This window comes from Aquarana catesbeiana, linkage group LG04, assembly GCF_042186555.1.
Source record: "Aquarana catesbeiana isolate 2022-GZ linkage group LG04, ASM4218655v1, whole genome shotgun sequence".
Taxonomy (NCBI): domain Eukaryota; kingdom Metazoa; phylum Chordata; class Amphibia; order Anura; family Ranidae; genus Aquarana; species Aquarana catesbeiana.
In genome coordinates, this window is record NC_133327.1 from 635,319,121 (window position 1) to 635,342,640 (window position 23,520).

Sequence of the window (23,520 nt, forward strand, 5' to 3'; positions counted from 1 at the left end):
ATGCAGTCAATTCACTTGTTGGTAATATTTTTTCCAGATTGTATGAGCAGGATCACTGCATGGATCAATTCGCCGCACGGCTCACCTGGAATCTCCCACTCTGGTTGCTCCGGTACAACCTGTGTTGCCGGCCGACCTTACTGCTGCTCCAGTCTCTGTGCAGGCACCCGCCTTGAGTATTACCTCTATAAGAGGTATGTCTGGTTCCGCTCCGCTTCCCAATTGATTTGGAGGCGATCCAGTCCAATGCAGAGGGTTTCTCAACTAGGTTTGAGATGCTACCCCAGGCATTTCCCACAGACAGAAGCAAAGCAGGTTTCATGATATCTTGGCTTTATGAGAGAGCCTTGGCCTGGCCAAACCCCCCATGGGAAACGCAAAAACCTGTTGTCTTGAGTTACCCTGAGTTTGTGGCTTCTTTTAAAAGGGTATTTGACGTTCCCGCATGCTCCGCTTCTGCTGCCAAGTGCCTCATGTCCATCAAACAGAGTACAAGAACTGTTGCAGCAGAGGTTGCTTGGAACAATGAGGCCCTCGTGGCTGCTTTTTCTCATGGTCTCTCGGATACCATCAAGGATGAGATAGCAGCCCCAGATATACCCACTGAGCTGGAGAAGTTGTTAATGTTTGCCATCCTCATTGACTCCAGACTCAGAGAAAGTCTCTCTTTTAAGGAGCGTTCGCGGAATCCTCTTGTACATTTGTCTCCGAGCTTTGTAGTCCCATGCTTGCCTCCCTAACCTCCCATGCCTCCTGGTACCGAGTCGGTCAGTGAAGGTGAACCCATGCACTTGGGCTTCAGGCGTCTCTCTGCGGATGAGAGAACCCTTAGGAGGAGGGAGAGTTTGTGCGTTTATTGTGGCCAGGGAGGTCACTTTTTGAAGTCTTGTCCTACCCGTCCAGGGTACGCCCAAACCTTGATGTCCTGTCACGGACAGACCTTAGGTGGCTTTGTGTCGCCCCCAGTTATCCAAAAGGCTAAGCCCCTGGTTTTGATTACCCTTTCTTGGGCTGAGTCGTCCATCGAGATACAGGCTCTAATCGACTCTGAGGCTGCATGCCTGTTCATTGATGCTGCCTTTGTATTGAAGCATTCAATTCTGCTGCAGCTGCGTGACACTCCACTGGCCATTGAGGCTCTTGATGGGAGACCTCTACAGCCTGCTTAGTCAGTCACTCACCACCTCCATAGGGGGTACAACTGCAGTCTGTTTTCTCTAGGCCAAAAATAGCAATCCATGGTAGACAGAAGCTTCAAGGGGTCCTCCCAGGAGGGGATATGTTTGCAGCATTCCAGATTCCTGGTCCCTAATGCATAGGATGACAGATGTTTGATAGAAACCAAACACCAGCTGGCGCTCCTGAGAAAGCACATAAATACCATCTGTAAATAAAAAGTGTACAAGGGGCTGATAGCAGAATGGATACCAGATCCCAATTACACCAAAGACCAGGCATCCAGTAAAAAGGCCCAAGTTTATTCCAAACAAATTAAAAGCATAAAAACATAACTGGGTGTTGTGCAGCATTTCTAGCGGTTGACCAGATACATTCTTGTGGCAAGATCAATATGCTGTAGGACCCTTGGTGAGAGACCACCTGCCACAGCCAGGACTCGTGTCACCAGATGTTCCTGGAACCTGTAGGTCAGCTGATACAAGCTTGGACTACTGTAGAGTACCAGGAAGTTGAGCCTGCCCCTTTGTCAACTCCTGACAGGTAAACTGGCAAGGCATTGCTTTATACCTACATTAATTAATGTGGTACCACCCTGCACAGAAGGACAGGCTGGTCAGCTGCTAGTAAATAGCATGACTGAAATAATTATATAATAACAAAAACGAATAAAATCTGTAAAAAGAGTTGGCAAACATCGCACATTCATCGATGAATGGTCAGACAGTGTCCCACTACATTTTACGTCCTGCCATGGCGGTGACACTGGTGCTGTGACGGTTTTTGCCATAGAATGTATATCTGATAGGTCGCTTACTGCTAATGAAAGATTTTCAGTGTTATGTAAGCATGGGACCTTTTGGATCCACAAGCTAAATACTTTATCTCTGAATGGCCTCAATGAGGATCCAGAAATCCAGAGTGTAATTTAATGGTGGTCTAATACATCTTTATGAATATTATAGGCTTGTGTGATGATTGTATTACCGTTGCAATTGACTCCGTCCTCTTTTACATTTTTCCTGTTTTCCTTCCCTTCTTCTTTTTATTGAATGTATTAGTTTTTGTTATTATATATTATTATATAAATATTTTAGTATTACGAGTTACTTTTTTTACTCTTTTTTGTTTTAATATATTCTTCATATACAGTATATTTACACATACATACACATGTGTTTTTTATTTTATTTTTTTATTGTATAATTGTATGGATACCAAGCACAGGAGGTTGCTATGTCTTAACCGTTTTAATCTAATTGTTGTTTATTAATACCACTCATGTTATCCACTAGCAGCTGACCAGCCTGTCCTTTGGTGCAGGGCAGTGTCATGTTCATTAATGTGGGTATAAAGCAACGTCTTGCCGGTTTGCCTGTCAGGATTTGACAAAAGAGCATGCCCCGAAACATGTAGTCCTGGCAACTGGCAATAAATGTCCGTCAGCCCATGTCTATTGGTATCCTGTTTGTTGCTCCCTCTTGTTGCAAGTCTGCCCGTCAGTTCTAACCAGGTGAAAACAATGCAATCTCTATGTGGATGAAATTTTATCCCAGCAGTTGTTGACCAGAATGTCTAAAAGACTGCTGTGAAATAAACTAGAAAAATAACCTACAGATGTGTATCTGTAATATAATAATGAAATATTGTAAAGAAATTATTAAAATTGTTGACATTAAGTCAACATGGCTTCAATGTAATTACTACAATAATTACTTACAATATGTAGTTACTAAAAAAGCACTACAGGTTTCCTTTAAACTGAGTTCCTCTTTTATAATATACTCGCTATTTCTGTGTTCATGTCCCCCAGTAGTCAAATATGTCTGCAAAACATAGATCAGCTCACACTACAATGAGAGTTTAAAAAAAAGACGCAGCACAACTCAGACTGATAAATTTCAGAAAAAATAAGTTGTACTATAGGCTATCGCCTGCCATTTCACATCCTAGTCATGTAATGACTCCGCCAGATCACTACAGATGGAAATCTCGAGGAGGAATGCTCAGCCGTCTCTCTTCAGCAACAATCAGTGGAGAACCTTTGAATTATTTGTTGCCACAACTCCATTTCAGGCCTGATTCCTATATTAAACTCTGAAAGAAGATATTCGCCAATGACCCAGTTTATCATGAGCACGCATTGTGGTGCCATTTACTCCATGTGTATTCATAGCCTGCCCGGTATCTGCATCTTTCTACTAAGCCCGATACGGCGACTCTCGTAGGCTTTCATTTCTCATCAGCGTTCCTCATTGTACATTGATAGACGGGGAACGTGGCGGTATCCACTTCGGCAGATGACGAAAAAAAAAGCCTTGACGCTTACTCTGAGGAATTGTGTGTGGATAATATTTCATGAAAGCTGGAGATGCAAAATAAATAATCTGGAAATACACAGAGTTCAAACATAGTCTATGTCAGAAGCTCATTTTCTGCCTCTCTGGGGAGACAGTAGCGAGGGCTGTGTGCACTTCTTCCCTGGCTAAGCAATGCCCAAGAAGTGTAGGGAGATAGGCAACAAATTATTTATACAAATCATTCTAAATCTATCTATGTATCTATTTATTTATCTATTTATGTATCTATCTATCTATCTATCTATCTATCTATCTATCTATCTATCTATCTATCTATCTATCTATCTATCTATCTATCTATCTATCGAAATATAGATATTACAGTTAGAATGCAAGAGGAACTCCAGACAAGATACTAAACTTATATATCGCCATGTTATATAGAGTCTAATCTCTTTTCTCTTTGTGAAGAGCCTGGTGACATGGGTTGGATGTTGTAAATCTCTTCAAGGGAGTGGAGAGAAACTTCTTCTAAGTAAAGGAAATAAGTGGGCAGGAGTCAAAGTGAATAGGGGGTGCCTAAAGTAACACTAAATTATATCCTTATTCTCCAAAAATAATCCATACACATCCACTACTTAATGGCCCTGTAATCTATTTTTCGTGAGATTGTTCCTTACTGTGTTGTTCTGCCTCTTTGTAATGTCCTCTGTAAGCTCCCGAACCTCAGTCGGTCATGCGTACTGCTCTATGCACACTACACATCTCATAGTCCATAGTCAATCGCAAGCATGACCGGGGGGGGGGGGGGGGGGGGGGGGGTTGGGGTGCTACATTCCACTGGGATCATAGAGAATAAACGTAGCCACCTTCTAGCTGGAAGTCAGATCACAGCATCAAAAAAAAGAAATATGTATATTTGGAGGAGGCTGAGAGCAATAGAAGGGACTTTTCTGAGTTTAGAATACATACTTGAATGTACTTTTTTAAACCAGAGTTTAGTGTCACGTTAAGCCAAAACATTTTTAAAATTTTGTATAGAGTTGTGAGGGGTTAGAACCACTGTTGTTTTTTTTTACTGCTGTCTGTGTCCCCATCATGGCCAGTGCCAGACTATTTTGCGCCCTAGGCAAGACCAGCTACTTGTACATCCCCTGCCCCCCCCCCCCAATAAAAAATAAAACCTAATTTTTTTTAAAGCGGTAGAACATATTAAAACAACAAAAGATGAAACTTCTAAATTTCTTTAATTTGCAAAAATGAGTGCCATAAAATGCCAACAGCACCAATATTACAGGCAAAATACAGTGCATCCAGAAAGTATTCACAGTGCTTCACTTTTCCACTTTTTGTTATGTTACAGCCCTATTCCAAAATATATTAAATTCATTATTTTCCTGAAAATTCAGCAAACAATAACCCATAATGACAAGGTGAAAGAAGTTTGAAATCTTTGCAAATTTATTAGAAATAAAAAATGAAAAAAATCAAAGTATTCACAGCCTAGACACTCAAAATTGAGCTCAGGCGCATCTTGTTTCCACTGATCATCCTTGAAACGTTTCTACTACTTGATTGGTGTCCACCTGTGGTAAATTCAGTTGATTTGACATGATTTGGAAAGGCATACACCTGTCTATATAAGGTCCCACAGTTAACAGTGCATGTCAGAGCACAAACCAAGCCATCAATTCCAAGGAATTGTCTGTAGACCTCTGAGACAGGATTATATCGAGGCACAGATCTGGGGAAGGATACAGAAACATTTCTGAAGCATTGAGGGTCCCAATGAGCACAGTGACCTCCATCATGCGTAAATGGAAGAAGTTTGGAACCACCAGGACTCTTCCTAGAATGGGCCACCCAGTCAAACTGAACGATCATTGGAGAAGGACCTTAGTCAGGGAGGTGACCAAGAACCCAATGGTCACTCTGAGAGAGCTCCAGCATTTCTCTTTGGAGAGAGGAGAACCTTCCAGAAGAACAACCATCTCTGCAGCACTCCACCAATCAGTCCTGTATGGTGGAGTGGCCAGACGGAAGCCACTCCTCAGTAAAAGGCACATGACAGCCTGCCTGGAGTTTGCCAAAAGGCACCTGAAGGACTCGGACCATGAGAAACCAAATTCTCTGGTCTGATAAAACAAAGATTGGACTCTTTGTCCTGAATGGCAAGCGTCATGTCTGGAGGATACCAGGCACCGCTCATCACCGGCCCAATACCAGCCCTACAGTGAAGCATGGTGGTGGCAGCATCATGCTGTGGGGATGTTTTTGAGCGGCAGGAACTGGGAGACTAGTCAAGATAGAGGGAAAGATGAATGCCCCAGTCTACAGAGACATCCTTGATGAAAACCTGCTCCAGAGCTGCTCTATATATAAATTAACTGTATTAACCAAATATAAATTACCAGAATTAACCAAAGATAAATCATCTGTATTTTTCCTAATGTCAGACAGAGAAACAAACAAAAAAAGAGACAGAGTTAAAAATGTGTCTATCTGTGTCTGTTTTAGACACATCAAAATCTCACTTTTTATGCCTTTTCCATTGCAAATTTTTTCACCAATTTAACCAGATCATGTGCTGATGCCTGGGCATGTTTAATTGATATAGCTGCCAAGCCAACTAGTCTCTTTTCCAACATTTTAGAACGTATGTAAGACTTATAAGTTGAAGCTTTCAGAAACTATGTTCACCACTTGCCACTGATACTGGAAGTGTGAGAAGGATCCTTAGAGCAACAGAATCGTTAGGCACATTATTCAGCGGTTTTTGTTGTAGTATGTAGAGAAGTACTTCTTGTGGCAGCATTGACTTTATCTGTCACAGTGTTTTGGGTTTTCTTTTTTATAATGCAATTTATTTTTGGATTTTTTGGGCCATTATAAAAAAATATATTACTATGATGATACCATTATATTAAAAAAGCATATGATTTGCAGTCCAAGTCCAAGTCCAACTACTGATACATTTCTTAACATATCGGCAAATGCAGCCTATGCAGGGATGCTTTCTCACCTCTTTGCCAAGGTTAGCACAGTGTGGAGACTGGGGAGCTGGGAGGAAGTGAGGTTGTGCAAAGCATGGCTTGCACGGCACCTCATTTTCTGGATACCTCTTCTTCATGGTTTGGTTGAGGGTTGCAGGACACGGCTTAGTCTCCAGCTAACATCATGTATTCCTGCAGCGGTATGCAGAACATCGGTGCAGTGTGTGGGGAAGCCAGCGGAGTGTTAGGAAACCGGCGGAGAGAAGTGAAAAACAGTGGCCATGGCTGTGTCCTAGGTGGCTGCCTAGTTCACCTAGTGGTAGCGCCTGCTCAGGTCCCCATTGTGAATATTCCAATATCCATGTAGAACTAAGGGCTAAACTCCAGTCTCCAGAGACTGGAGTTTAGCCCTTAGTTCTACATGGATCCATCCCTGATAAGCTGACAAATTAATCTTTGGGAAAAGTGATTGGCGAGACCCCTCTGGATACCCTAACCGTGTGGAGCGAGCTGCAGAGGACCTATAGACTACAGATGGACCGCAAGCAGAGCCACCAAGGGGCACCATCCGAGGCTATCCATACATGCCCATTACCCCTGTAGGGGTACAAGGAGCTGGTGAGTGGATACCCATCAGGGGGAGCACACAAGTCACTTGATTTGCCAAACACAAGAGTCACCTGATTACTTTGGACACTTGGCCATTTTGGAGCTTCACAGTTTTTTACTTTTTATTTTTATTTTGTTTTTTTATTGTTTCCACCAGTGTTTTTGGGTGTATATATATATATATATATATATATATATATATATATATATATATATATATATATAATTTTTTTGGGGGGGGACTTTGTTTCACTTGTGCTTTTTATGTTTTTTATGCTTTTTATAATTTGATACGAATTTTCTTTGTGATATATGGCTTGGTTTGAGTTAATTTACTGATAACTTTCTGATGACTTTAGGCCATATCTATTTGATCTTACTTCACTATCATGCCTTATTTTGATTTATATTTCACATATATACTTCACATTAATATATATATAGGTTCACTGGGTATATATATTTTTTATCACGTTTTGTGTCTCACATCATACACACTGTTATGATTGTATGCTGTCTGCACTATTGGGGCAAGCTTCTTTCCCATATAGGCAGATATATTTGGTTACATATATTTCTGTTTGATTTACCCTCAATTGATAGCCAGTAAGGTAGCACCACTCACCCCTATTTGCCTATCATCTATTCATTGTTAGTTCCCTCTTGGGTACTGATTAGGGGAGGCTGCAACCTGACACTATCCTGAGCCTGGAGCATATCCCAATTCTGCAAATACACATTTTGAGTTTTCACCAGCAGAAATGGAGGGGAAGTCTTGCAATTGTAACACTCGTTTTAGTCTCTGAAGAGGGCATTCCTCTTACATTGGAGGGATTTCCACTTACTTTCTCTTGTGTCTAAGGCTCCATTCACCATCCATTGAGCGTAGCAATTTACTGGCGTTTTTTGGATGTTTTTTTCTCAGTGTTTTTGCAGCTTTTTACAATCTTTTTAAAGCAGTTTAGAAGTGTAATACAAGCGTTTTACAGCTTCAGGAGTTTTTGTTTAGCCAATAGAAAGCACTAGGGAGAGGAGAAGGAGAGGAAATTAAGGGTGGAGAGCTGCTTTTCAAACAGAAAACGAGTGATAAAACGCTCAAGTCAGGCGTTTCTATTGAAGTCTATGGGGCCAATCTGCCAAAAAGAAGCTCATGTACTTTTTTGAGCAACAGACGTTTCGCTTCAGGTGACAGTAGGGTCATATGTTAACAGGGGCCATTGAAATGAATGGAATTTGGCTTGTTGAGCATTTGAGAGCTACAAGCTTCAAACAGAAAATCGCTCAGTTGTGAGCAGGACCTAAAGGACAGCAAGTGAAGGCAAATCTCCCCAGTGGGACACATGTCCTAGTCTATCCAAAATGAAAAAAAGTAAGACTGTGGTTATATATATATATATATATATATATATATATATATATATATATATATATATATATATATATATATATATATATATATATATATATGTGGCTGTTATGTTGTTAAAAGCCACAGAAAAAAGACATTATTACCAAAAAGTGCTGTGTGTGTACTTTCTGCTACTACTTCGCTGTTTGGCTAGTTTCATCAATGAACAGTTGTACCTAATATAGACACTAGGGGGCTTATTTATAACAAACAACATATACCACTATCTGCTGTCAGTTATGCACCACTGCAGTACGCACACGTTGGCTCATCCCATTCATGAGAATCAAGTGTACCCAGTGATGCCCCATGGAGTTGTCTTTACTCAATGGAGCAGAGAGTGCTCCATATGTGGAGGAAGGCCGGTCATGCCACTTTGACAAGTTCTGCCATAACTCTGCTTTTTAAATGAGCCCCTTAGTGTATATATACATTTTTAAACTGTACAAAGCAGCAAAGTTTATAAAAATGTACCATACACTGATGTAATCATTGACCTTAAAGTGGACCTTTTAGCAACTTTACTTCATGAATACATTCCTGACATGCCACAGCAAATATACTAAACACTACCAGGACCCTCCCGTCTACTTCCTATACTTCTCACTGGGAGCATGATTTAGCAACCTCGACTGACCCCGAAGAGAGGAGCAAAGTCTTGTCTATGATAGTGAAATATTCTTTCAATACTGCTACCTTGAAGGTAACATATAAAGTCCTGCTAAGATGGTATTGGGTGCCAGCCTGTATAGCACACACAAATCCAACAGATGTTTCAGTGGCCAGCTTGGAAAAGCCGTTCATGTTTGGTAGGCTTGCCCACATTTAATCAGATTCTGGTCCTGAGTCTTTGGACTTCTGCACTTTTGCTGTTTCATCTACCCATCCGCAAAGACACAAAACTGGATTTATTACATTGTCCCATTTCAGGCTCATTTTTATACAAACAGAAGCTGGCAACCTATTGATTTATTCCCGCCAAACTTACTATACCCAAGGCTTTAAAGAAACCCACTCTTTTATTTGCAACGGTGAAGGACTGCTTGACCACTCTGATGATTAATGAAAAGATGTCTAGCATTATGCATGATTCCAATCCCCAAAAAATATGGAAGCTTTGGCTATCATCCGCTTTTCTCTCCCTACAACCAAACAGTCTGGACAAGCTGTAGCCTATTCCTTGCCTAATTCCTGAGCCTGCAGGAACTTTTCCTGACCTACCCCCTAACCTACCCCCCCTTTTTTTTCTCTCTTTCGTATACTTTCTTTTGGTCCCTTATTACTTCTATTATTGCTTCCCAACCCCCCTAGGCTTATTCCATTTCTCCTACTTTTTTTAAATCTGGGTCCTCAGACCTGGTCAGTGTGTTCAGACCTGCGGCTTGGCCGTGAGACCATTTAGTTGAATCTTTAAAATATATCTCACTGTTTAAGCTGTACCTGATCCTACCTTTATTTTAATACTATGTACACCCATTATCAACCCCCTGCATGGGTTACCTGTTGTTTTGTACTTTGTTTAAAACTTTCAATAGAAAATGTATTGTACAGAGATATCACTACATATGCACCAGTCAAGTGACTGTGTCTAGGGAAAAATGATGTCAGTTTCCTGGAGGAAACATTTCCTCAGTCTCCTGTCTTATGATTATCAGACTGCAACAATGTAACTTTGTAGCAAGTCAGAAGGTGAGAGGTTGCAGGAGGGGTGATCCATGTCAGGTATTTGTGAACACAGCCAACTACTGGAACTAGGATGTACATAGCTGTGTCATCTCTGAGCCGGTGTTCTATCATATTATCGCTACCCATCAGATTGTGTAAGTGGCTTTCCGACCAAAAATACTTCTCCACTTTACTACCAACAGAGCCCATCAGATTGTTCGCCAACAGCGGCAGCAGACATCTTACTACCTCCAGCTACGTCTTGAATTTCAGAGTAATTTTAGCAATAAAGTGAGTGTATACAAATAATTATAACATGTTGACATCTGTGATGCTGTTTGGATGTTTAATTTTGAAAGCCTAAAGGTTTAGCACTGAGCAGTGCATGGTGTACCAACATGGCCTCCACTACCTTCCTACTGCTGGTGTCCACTCCAGCTTGTTACAAAATGTAACATCAAAACAGCATCACAGGTGTCAATATACTAATTTATTTATATACAGTATGCTTACTTTATTGCTAAAACACTCTGGGAGTTAAGACGTAGCTGGGTATAGTAAGAGGTCAGCTGATGCTTTTCTATCAGATTACCTCTACCCCTCAAATCATGAAGTGTTTGGAACCCATAGAGCCATGGAACGCATGTTGGAATGCATAGTGCATGCGCAGTAAGTATTTTTTGTTCAGAACGTCACTTTCGTTACACAATCTGATGGGTAGCAGTAATCTGATAGAACACCGGCATCTCAGTCCAGAGTATATTCTGACCCTGGAAATGGCTAAACAAAGATGGTGCTGTCCTTCTGGAGGAAAGAAACAGATGAAAGCATTGTCAGGGGGAGTATTGTAATCTGGGATAGAGGTAACAAATACATAGAAGTGTTATCACTACACATTGCGTAGCATAGATACACTTGACCCGATACAATGTATCTGTTGTGACCGCCACTTTAAGCTGATCTTGTTCACATGTATATCAAAACAAACAATTACAGAAAGGTATAGTTTCCCTTTAAACCTTGTGTACATTGTAAGGAATAGATGGTAATTCCTTATGGCTCTGTCGCAGATGTTACCTGTAATTACACATTTTGTAGTGGCGTCATGGAGTGAAAACACGAGGATGTAAAAAACAGTCTTTCCGAAGGCAAATATCCATCATGTGTTTACTGTTTGCTCAGCTTGCATCGAAAAGCTTCCTTTTAAACGTAATGTACCATAAAAGTAACTTTATCTGCATGAAGAATAAAATTGTCGCTATAGGTAAGGAAACATTTTAGTATTATTTTAACCCTGTTAGCCTCGTGGTAATGCTGAAATAAGATTTGGTAGGAAGGTAGTTCAGCAGTAAAACATTAAATTAAATGGTCCATGTTAACATTGCTGTTGATCCCGAGGAGAAGTTTTTTTTTTCCAGTATATGGAGCATTTCAGCTTTACCCAGCATATGTTCCCCATAGTTTTCTCTGCTCTAATTCACCACGTTCCTTTTTTCCCAACAGCTCCAGATGGCGTACTGCCTCCAAGGCTTTCATCTGCCAACCCGACCAGTCTTCAGGTTGTGTGGCCTACACCAGTTCGTAATAATGCTCCTGGCTTGCCTAGCTATCGGCTCCAGATGAGATCCACAAACCCCACCAACAAAATCATAGAGTAAGCAAAATCATATCTGCCTTTTTAAATTGGTTTGGTAAATAAGTAGTAAAGTCAGGTTTTTAAAATAATAAGGATATTCTTAAATAAGTAACTAAGGAATTAAGATTCAGATTCAAATTCAAATATAGAAAATTAATAATTGTGTTGAAAACACTGTATGTAAAATTGAAATGTGATTTTGAAATTTATAATTTCCATTCCAGTATTTTTTTTCTATTATACTGTATATTGTTAGCTTTTCAAAACCTTAAGAAATGTAAATAAGAAAAGAAAAATTCAGAAAAAGTCACTGAAAACAACTATGATAAAAACATGGTGTATAAAAAATAAATGTGATTTAAAAATGTTACTGTCTGTTCCAGTATTTTTCTTTTTGTTTTTTAAAACCTTGCAAGCTTTTTCTAAGGAAGTTTGGATAATGAATAAACATCTATAAAATGAATAATTGTGTTGAAATTGTGAAATGTAAAATTTATGTGTGATTTAAAAAAATAATACTGTCCATTCCAGCATTTTATTTTATTTTTGTTAGCTTTTGCATTGATTGAGAATATTCTTAGAATATTTCCATAATGAATTAACATGCATAAAATGAATAATTGTTTTGAAAAGATGGTATGTAAAATGTATATGTAATCTCAAAAATGATTTTGTTGATTCCAGTAATTCTTTGAATACATAAAAATGAACTAAGTACATTTGGTTCCAGTAAATATTTTTAATTTAATAATTCAAGTATACTGTACTAAGTGGAGATGCAGTGTGATTATATTTTAAAAATGGTTATTATTGTGTATCTCTTACTAAAAAACTCACAAGAAAGTATTACCTAATTTGGGCCGAAATCTAATTTTTGTTTCTCGCATAACAATTGTTAATAGGTTTCAGAAAGTACCAGGAGACCAGGAGAATGTTTTAAATAGCTATATATTTATATAGTCTTGGTAATGAACTTGAGGGGGGCAAAGTAGACAGCAGCATTTGAAGTGACCAATAAAAAATAATGAAATTATTTTATTTAAAGTTAAAGGAAATCATAATCCAGTATTATTAATTGTGTAGTGTAATATGCCCATATATTGATTTTAGCTAATTAAATAATTGATTAATTTATTTATTCAAATATATACATCTATTAATTTTAAAAAGCTCTATTTCTCAAGCCATATGCAATAAAACTGATTGAACATTCAGGATGAAATCCACACTTATGGATGGGTTTTCTCTGGCTCATAAAAATGAATGTGTGCAGATCATCAGTTTAATAATCCATAACAATTTTGCCTACATGAAGTACATTTTAAAGATCTTGGTTTCATTAAAAGAAGAGGAAACCTAATGTATCTTTGTAAAAATACTGATCTAATTTTTAACAAACATTTCTGGTTGTTAAAGTGGAAATCCTGGAAAAAATTTTTTTTTAGATTTATGCTATGTACCAAATGATGGTTGTCCATGTGTGGCAGGCTGTTGCATTATGTAAAATGTATTGATTCTTTGAGCCATGATACTACTGTAAGCACCAAACTTCCAGTGCTGTAAATCAAAATTCCGTCTCTTATTTAGTCAGGAAGAGCTCCTTTCGCTCCACACCTTGTCCATTCATAACATATTTTTTATTGTATTCACACAATACAAGGCATTCTGTGATTGGACAAAGGAAGGTCCTGGTGTTCATCTGCCCCACCTCACTCCTCGTACAATCACAAATAATATAATCTGAATGGGTGAGGTGAAGAGAGTAATGCTCTTATTGACTGTATGAGAGAATAAAGCCAAACGAATAAAGCCAATCTTCCGAAATAACAAAAGAATAACAAAAATTCAAAAAATATAAATCAATTCGGAACAGCGAAAAAACTTTCTGAAAACAAATCATTCTAACGTAACAATTATGACGAAATGAAATTATTTATTTATCTGAGTAGGAGGTCGTTTCCTGGATATTTGCCATGAATCTAACTTGTTTACTTTTCATCCTTGTAGTCTCTTTTCGGGCCCTAGTGCTTCCTTAACCTACACCATTAAGTATCTTCAGCCGTATACAACATATGAATTAAGGATTGTTGCCTCCAATATATATGGTGACACCTACAGCAGATGGGTCAATATGTCAACTGAACAAGACAGTAAGTACACATTCCATACCATCTGTCATGGCAGCAGGGGGGGGTTTTGTCTAAGTTTTCTTTAATACAGAAGTAAGCCAGAAGGAATATATAGGAAATACAAGAATTATATGGTAATATTATAAAATGAAAATTGCTGTATGTGTGTAAATGTTGTATGTGTGTTGTTTAAATGCAGCTTGTAGTTTTAGCTTTGCAGCTACCAGATCAGCACAGTGCACATTCTTTTTTTCAGCTATGCAGATTTCACTTCACTCCTGCCCCAACAGTATGTGAAGGGAAATCTCTACTAAGTGAATGAAAGTCCTCTTTTAGACATCTCTCCTCAGTAGTTAATAGGACAATAGAGAGGGTAGATCTACCTGGAGGGGACCCAGACACAAGTAAAAGCCGGGGGGGGGGGGGTCTAATTCTTTCTAACTTTATTCAAAACTAAAAAAAGAAAAAAGTTTGGGCAATGCAATACACTTTAACTAAGATTGTGCAGTCTAAGCTTACAGTATCTTGAAAAAGTATTCATACCCCTTATAATGTTCTACATTTTTTCATGTTACAACCAAAAATATAAATGTATTTTATTTGGATTTTATGTGATAGACCAACACAAAGTGGCACATGATTGTGAAGTGGTCGGAAAATGATAAATGGTTTTCAATTTTTTTTACAAATAAATATTTGAAAAGTGTGTTGTGCATTTGTATTCAGCCCTCTTTACTCAGATACCCCTAACTAAAATTTAGTGTCCACCTGTGTGTAATTTAATCTCAGTATAAATACAGCTGTTCTGTGAAGCCCTCATAGGTTTGTTAGAGAACCTCAGTGAACAAACAGCATCATGAAGGCCAAGGAACACACCAGACAGGTCAGGGATAAAGTTGTGGAGAAGTTTAAAGCAGGGTTAGGTTATAAAAAAATATCCCAAGCTTTAAACATCTCACAGAGCACTGTTCAATCCATCATCCAAAAATGGAAAGAGTATGGCACAACTGCAAACCTACCAAGACATGGCCGTCCACCTAAACTGACAGGCTGGGTAAGGAGATCATTAATCAAAGAAGCAGCCAAGAGGCCCATGGTAACTCTGGAGGAGCTGAAGAGATTCACAGTTCAGGTGGGAGAATCTGTCCACAGGACAACTATTAGTTGTGCACTCCACAAATCTGGTCTTTATGGAAGAGTGGCAAGAGGAAAGCCATTGTTGAAAGAAAGCCGTAAGAAGTCCTGTTTGCAGTTTGCGATAAGCCATGTGGGGGTCACAGCAAACATGTGGCCGAAGGTGCTCTAGTCAGATGAGACCAAAATTTCACAGGACTTAAACAGGAGGTAGCTGATGTGGCCTCACGAGTCTCCACACTAGAAACTGACACTGCCGCCCTCCATCAAGATATTTCTAGTTTACAAGGTACACATAATGAGGTGTCAGACCAAGTTGCACAGCTGCATCTGCTATTAGATGATCGGGAAAATCGCAGGCGCAACATTAGAATTTGCGGCCTGCCAGAAGCAACTCGACAGGCAGACCTCTAGGCAACTGTAACTGCCATATTCAACGATTGCTTGGAGCGCTTCCCTGAGACCACCATTGCCATTGATAGGGTCCACAGGACCCTAGGACCCAGGGGTCCCACTGAAGACAGACCCAGAGATGTCCTCTGCTGCCTGCACAATTACTCAGTTAAAGAAGACATACTTCAACGGGCATGGCACAAGGGGCACATGAACTTTGATGGTGTACAGATCCTTCTCCTACCAGATGTATCCCAGAGGTCCCTACAAATGCGCCGTTGTATGAAGCCCTTACTCAAGAAGTTCGGCGAATTGGGCATCACCTACAAGTGGGGCCATCCTTTCCATCTGATTGCACGGAAGGGGGGCAGATCGTACACTATCCGGCACCCCTCGGATCTTCCAGTATTCTTCAGATTTCTAGAGATACCCCTGTGTCTCTCCCCAATTGGCTTGCATTTGTCCTACTACCTAGCAATAGCAATCCCACTGTGATCTCAACTGGCAGACCCCAGTGACCCCATCAAAATCACCGGCCTCAACGCAGAACACCATCAGCCCCTCAGGATAACGAGCCTTAACGCTCGAAGTAGGAACTGCATCCTTATTACCGCACTGTCCCAAGGTCCAGAGACTCCCAACATGTAAATTTCATGTAGTACCTTAACCTGTACTAGATACCTCACTTGCTGAGAACTCACAGACCACAGACTTCGCATTGAGGTCACCACCCGGAGTGGGAGATTCTGGCTGGGCCTTTCAGAACGAACAGGGGTTGGAGCACCACCTAGGGCGTTCCCTGGGGGGTCCTCTACCCACTTTTTTACCGCATGATATGCAGACTTGACCTGCTAGGGGCTAAGTAATAGAGCAATCATATCATTACTCTCTCTCTCACTAGGGTTCATGCCTAGCTTGTGGGATTGGAGGGGGGCTCCTAAGGTGGTCTTGGGAGCACGTACCATTACTTGTATGTTTAGGCCATATTGAGGTGCTCCAGGTGCCCCTTAAGTGCCGAATCCCTGAGTACCCCTCCTCCCCATATGTATATGTATCTGGATGCATTTATTTTTGTATTTTTTTTTATACCTCACAATATAATGGTAATAATGCTTGTTCGGTGATGTGTGTTCTGCTGCACTTAGTCCTAGGTTAGTTTCAGGGGTTTACCCCCCCTTTTTTGTTTTCCCCACCCCAAAACTCCACTGTGTCCAGCTCAGTCGGCTGGTGCAGCAGCGCCTGCACTCCCTGATCTAGTTCACCCCTGAATGTTGTGGTTTATTTTGCAGGGGGGACATCATTCTCCAGGGATGTCCACTGATGGGGCATATATATAGTGTTTAATTGCATAGTCTTATGCATGCAACAGTATTCAGCTAGTACCCCTGAGGGACCACGGCTCGCTCTCGCTGGGCTGCAGCTGGCGGAGAGCGAGCGGTCTCTCCATCTAACGATTTCTAGTTTTGTTTAACATTGAGGTTTTAAATATTCTGCCCTTGTTACTACTCCTTGTGTTCTTGGAATTTTTATCATATATTATGCGTAAAAGAGGTTAATTTTTATATTTTTTTTCTTATTAGAACTGCTACTTTTAGAGCCGCTTTTGGCACAGGGCTGTCTGGAAAGTTTCCACGGCCCGGAGGCGCAACCTCTGAAGTGCCCTACCTCATCCCCTTCTAGGCCTTGGCTGCCCTTTTTGGCAGTAGCCCTCCATCTGGAGACTTCGTTTTTGCCCATTTCGTCCACACCTCTTTCCTTACCTCTTCCTATATTCCCCTTTGCCCCCTTCTCTTCCCTTCTCATCCCTTATCCTAACCTCCCCCCTGACTCACAATACTCATTGTTCCAAGTTTCGGCGGAGGATGACGACCGGACTCCGCTTCCCTAAAAATTACTTTGAAACTCATGCCCTGGAATGTAAAGGGCCTCAATGCTCCTGAAAAGCGATCCAGTTGTCATGCTGAACTATGGCGGCAGAGACCTCAAGTTCTATTCTTACAAGAAACACATTTCCAAGCCAATAGGATTCCGAAACTATACAATAAACATTTCCCAACAGCATACCATAGTGTATCTCCCTCAGCTAAATCAAAAGGCACGTGTATCCTCCTGGCCAAAACTGTACCCTGGCAGCTCTTAGATCTCCATGCTGATCAGGAGGGTAGATACGTCTTTGTAAAGGGTAAACTCCATTCGCAGACATTCACCCTGGCTAACTTGTATCTTCCAAATGTGGAGTAGTTCCCAGTGCTTAGGACATGTCTATCTGCCTTGGCTTCTGTTGCCGAGGGCACTCTCGTGTTAGGGAAGAGACCTTACCCTCACCATGGATCCCCGCAAAGATTCTTCGACAGGCTCCTCTGCCCTATCCCAGAGAACCCGAACTCGGGTTAGAGCTCATTCCCATCAGCTGGTGGACATTTGGCATATCCTACACCGACAGGAGAGAGACTATACCTTTTTCTCCCCAGTGCACAGTTCATACTCTAGGATAGATCTTTCTTGGTCTCCCATGCAATGATTCCGATCATCTCTAGTACTCAGATTGGCCATATCGCGCTGGATCACACTGAAAATTGTCTCACAATACCCCACTCTTAGATCAGCCACTTGGCGATTAAATTAATCCCTCTTACAGGAACCGGAGATTAAAGCAGACATTCTGCAAAAGTTAGACCTCTTTTTCGAAAGTAAAAAGACACGATCTCCAACCCTCTTTCTATATGGGCAGCACATAAGTGCTATTTTAGAGGAATGTTTATTAAACAAGGATACAGACTCAAGGTTGAGAGAGTGAAAACACTGTCCGGATTGCTCTCCAAACTTCACGACTGTGAAAGGCGACATAAAATTCACCCAGACAAGAACCTAGAGGCGGAAGTAATCAAACTACGAGAACAAGTTAGGGAAAACTCCTTATTTCAAGCCAAAAACAAGCTACTGAAGGCATGCAGAACCCTATATGAATTTGCAGACAAATGCAGCAGATCATTAGTGAACACCATTCAAACCCAACGTAACTTGTCATACATTACAGCATTTTTCACACCAAAATCCATGAGTCCCTGGAGATAGCAGAGTCCTTCTGTTCTTTCTACGAGGCACTTTACAACCTGCACTCCAACACTCCTATGGACCAACCCCCAGATAGGTTGGAGGCAATAGATGCTTACCTTGGAGCCGCTAACCTGCCCTCTCTTAGTGTGGAGGAGTTTCTCTCGCAACCTATATCCAAGGATGAACTCACGATCGCCCTGGCTGGGTCCCCAAAGGAGAAAGCGCCTGGTCCTGACAGTTTTTCAATTTCTTATTACAAAACCTTCCAAACACAACTAGCAACCCATTTTATTACTGCCTTTAATGCAATTCTAGACAACCACAACATGCCAACAGACCTTCTAGAGGCAAGCATCACTTTGATTGTCTTTAATAACGCCCTCTGGGAGGGCAAAATGCGTTGACGCATTTCCAGCGGCACTGACGTCATTTCCTGCTCCATGGAACGCATTTCCTGGTTTGTGGAATGCACGCCGTAAACGGCGTTATGAGACATCTGCAATACTATTTCTACATGCCTGTTTTATCAGATATTTTGTAAGTACCCATTTGTATGTGGAATGAATCCTTTTAAAAAGGTACTTTCACTATTAGTTCCATCTTTTCTTTTTTTGGAGCCTGGCGATTCTGCTGTGAAATTTCAATAAGAATTCTTTTGATCTGATGTGTATATTACCACCTTTGAACGCTGCTGGAGACCTTCATATAGGCTTGAAGCGACCCCCAGACTGCAAGGCTGGGGGGTCACCGTCATTTGGTGAGTGGGGACACATATGGGGGTGTTTATTTGCACCTGAAAAGCTCCGGACCGTTTGTGGTTCTCTGCACCTGAAAAGTTTTTTCCATTGTGGAGTTAAACGCCTAGAATATGTTTGATTATTTTATTTGGACTTCACTTTATTTGGATTTTGTTTTGCTTATTCTAATTTACATTTACACTTATTTATATCTTTGCACGTATTTTGGAATTTGTGAGTGCCAAATGTTCATACCTTTACAAGCATCACTGTAATCCCCAAGCCTGATAAAGACCCACTCCTCTGCGCCAGCTATAGGCCCATCTCCCTGCTTAATTGTGACCTTAAGCTGTTCACGAAAATCCTGGCGGAGAGACTGGGGTTAATCCTTCATCTTATAATCCCCTTGGATCAGGTTGGGTTTATCCGCAACAGAGAAGCACGGGACAATACGATCAGGACTATTGTAGTCATAGCAGGGGCCAAACATCTTAATTCCCCATTCATCCTGTTATCTACAGACGGCAAAAAAGCGTTCGAGAGGGTGAATTGGATTTTCCCCGCTCCTCTTTATACTTTCTTTGGAACCCCTGCTGCAACACATTAGGCTCAACCATGACATTAGAGGACTCGAAACCAGCACATACCACCATAAGGTTGCCACCTATGCGGACGACCTACTGTTTTACATATCAGAACCGCATATCTTTCTACCGGTCCTCTTATCAGCAATACGCGATTATAGCACCCTATCAGATTTTAAAATTAATTATCAAAAGTTGGAAGCACTCAACGTTTCTCTTACTCCTAGCTCTCTCGATCGCCTTAGTGGCAACTTCCCCTTCCAATGGGCTCCTCAAGCTATCCAATATCTAGGCACTAAGATCCCCTCCAACCTTCTCCTCATTTACCAACTCAACTTCCAGCCCCTTCTGAACATTTTTTCTACAAACTTAGACAGATGAAAGAACATGGCGATTTCTTGGTTTGACAGATGCAATGTTTTAAAGATGAACATTATGCTGATGCTGCTTTACCTTTTACAAGCATTACCAGTTAGGATTCCGCAGAGTTTTTTTCGTAAGCTCCGAACAACTTATTAATTACGTCTGGCAAGGCAAACCTTCGCAGCTCAGGAGATCCCTTTTACAGCGACCAAAGCTCAGAGGAGGGGTTGGACTCCCCGACCCAGCTCTTTGTTGCACAGCAGTCCACATGAATAGAGTTGTAGACTGGTGCAGACACCTAACTCATAAATTATGGGTCTCCTTGGAGCAGGAAATAGTGTCGACCCCTGGCAGGCCTGCCCTGGAGTGGGATCAGTTACTCCCACTTTTCTTCTTTACACCTATTAATCGAACCCACCTTACACAAGCTCCGCAGATACTATAGGATTGCAGGACTTTATACCGGGTATCTCTGACAGGGCTTTCTGGCTTCAGCATGACAGGAGATTGGTTAGAGCCTCTTCCTTTCTTGGGTCCTCTGAGTGGATTAACCCCTCAAGCTTATACCCCACCCTTAATTCCTCCATTTTGGGCAAGTGGAAGATCTCACAACTGTCACACTTTCTTAGATCCCTCCCAGATCATGACTTATTTCTTAGACAACCCACGCTGTTTGAAGATGTTTGCCTAGGCGATGAGCCTGTATGGAAATCTCTATCCTGTTCTTATAATATTCTACTGACAGCCACATCGCAACATGATCCCCCGTATATGAAGAAATGGGAGAGAGACCTCAACATTACCTTCACGGAAGATCAAAAGAATCGTATCCTTTTATTTGCGCACAGGTCATCTCTGTGCAGCAAATATCAGGAGATCACTTTCAAGATTCTGACGTGCTGGTACAGGACCCCATCGGTGCTAGCGTCAATATTCCCAGGACATAGCTCTTTGTGCCGGAGATGCGGTACCCAGACTGGCACATTACTTCACATCTTCTGGGAATGTCCGATGATGGCATCTTTTTGGAGACAGGTTCTGCAGATCATCCACAAGCTTACTGATATCTCCCTTCATCACAATCCGGCAGCTGTACTCCTGAATTTGACCCCTATGTCCTATAAGCGATATCACAAATCTTTACTAAAACACCTTTTAAATGCAGCAAGGGCCTGCGTCCCCAGCATGTGGAAGCAACAGTCTCTGCCTTTGGTGTCACAGTGGTTTGCCAGGGTGAACGTCATACAGCAGATGGAAGGCCTGACGGCAGCCCTTGGTGAAAGAGGGGAGGATCATAATACACGTTGGATACACTTTGATTTGTTCCGGTTCTCGAACGATTATGGGACATACACTTGAGCAATTTCCTCCGTGAGAATCAGAGGCCTGGAGACGTTGACCCCGCTGAAACTCACTAACCTCCCTACCTGTTTCAGCAAGTCTGTGACTTAACTGCTAAATGGTCAGAGCAGCTGTCATCATCCAGCAGGCAGTACTACTGACTACAGAATTGAAAGGTGGCTGTCACCATATTAAAAAGGTATTAAAGAGAGAAAGCAGAGACTGGCAACATCTACAAATATTTATGAAACATTTGCTCAGACCAATATAAAACAAGCTTACACTACATTTACAAAGTGAAAATGGAGCTATTCAACCAACTATTTGGGTTTACATACTGTCACACATACGTCCCACACTCCGCTTGAGTGTGTCTGTCAGTATACCACTTCCTCCCAGTCTGGATTCAGATAACTGATATTCCAACCGCTCATAAGCACAAAACAAGGCGACACTTGTTTCACTGCTAACATGGACTATTTTTATAAGAACCAGTATACAGCCTTATATACAGTAGAAGGGGAGGTCCCCCCTCCTGCTCATATTACTCTAACAATACACCTGTAACCTAATTAACCTAATTAACATGAGTTAGTTTACTAAATCATTTATCCAGACTAGATGACCCAGAGACATGACCTGTAGGACACAGACTTGTGGTCACCGAGCTTCACACAGTAGTATAAACACAATAGCAGGAGCTAATTACAATTAACAATACAAACAACAATCTCCCCCCTCCTCAGCCTAGTCATCAACAAACTATAGTAGGAGTAGGCTGTTTGTCTCCTAGCCAGTCCTGGAGGCCAATGTGATCAGCTCACTCAATTAACATGTTGAGTTCAGAATCAAACAAACCAATAATAGTCTCTACATACATCCTGGGAGATATTGTGGACAAATATTACTGTCCCAGTAATATATATATATTTTCTCACTCACCCTGTGCCAAGATAGCACAGGGTGACTTAGACATAAGAGGTGTATGGGGAGCTGAAACAAGGGCATCCGCTACTTTCCAAGGGATTCTGAGTTCCACAGGCCCTCCCGTCACACATACATTTGGGTCCTGTGTGAAATACAAAAAATTCATAACAGCCATTAGAGAGCTAAAAACAGAGAAATTCATATTTTTATTTTAGGCACACCATTGTTTTTCTGATGAATGTTCAGATGCTGGAGCATATTTTCCATAGCAAAACACACTTTTTAGAAAATGTACTCTGTAGATTCTCTTTTCCTGCCAGCAGGTAAGACCAGGAGCTTACTTGTACATATTTACCTTTCGATTCTATGCACTGGAAAAAAAACTACTGTTTACAGAGCTCAATACCTCAAGTTGAAATTTACACATAGAACTGAACAGCAGAGCATTGACTGCTCCCCTTCCCACTGTACTGTCACTTTAGAAAAAAAAAAACATAATGGCTGCCAATGCACCCTCTATTAAAGGTTTATTAATGCTAGCTGTATTATTAATTTAAAAATGTATAAACATTACAAGAAAAATATAAAATAACTAACGTTATAAATTAAATTGACCCCAAACCCATTTTGGCTTCCATTTAATAAAAATTGAAAGAAAAAAGCAGTCAGCTGCTAACTTTCAACAAGGTGTGAACTCTTGACTGAGTTGAATGTCCATTCTGGAAAGGATTAGGAAATTTAACCAATGTACGCCTTTTCAATAAACATACTGTATGTCAGCTGCATAATTTTTTGGGAACTTTTACTCAGTTTTATCGCAAATAAAGTTTCACTTTCAAGTTCTCATTCAGAAGATATTTTATAGGCAATTTCTACATGCTCTAGGGAAAAACATAGAGTAAGACGATTAGATATGGACTGTAAAACAGGTGTAAACAACAAGGGCATGAAAAGGGTGTATTTTATCTCTACTATACATACCAACATGACCAACATTGCAAGTCTGGTGTATGTTTAGATGAGATGGTCAGACGAGAAGTAAGATCACAGTGTTGCAGAGTAGACTGA

At 40.9% G+C, this 23,520-nt stretch overlaps 1 protein-coding gene across 1 annotated transcript in view; it reads left to right on the forward strand.

The window, feature by feature from the left end:
• The window catches only part of USH2A (usherin), a 1,400,924-nt gene that overhangs the window by 831,797 nt on the left and 545,607 nt on the right, over positions 1-23,520 (forward strand). Inside the window, exons 40-41 of the mRNA XM_073628975.1 lie at positions 11,655-11,805; positions 13,795-13,937. Of these exons, the coding sequence (XP_073485076.1) occupies positions 11,655-11,805; positions 13,795-13,937 (294 nt within the window). The remainder of the gene's footprint in view (positions 1-11,654; positions 11,806-13,794; positions 13,938-23,520) is intronic.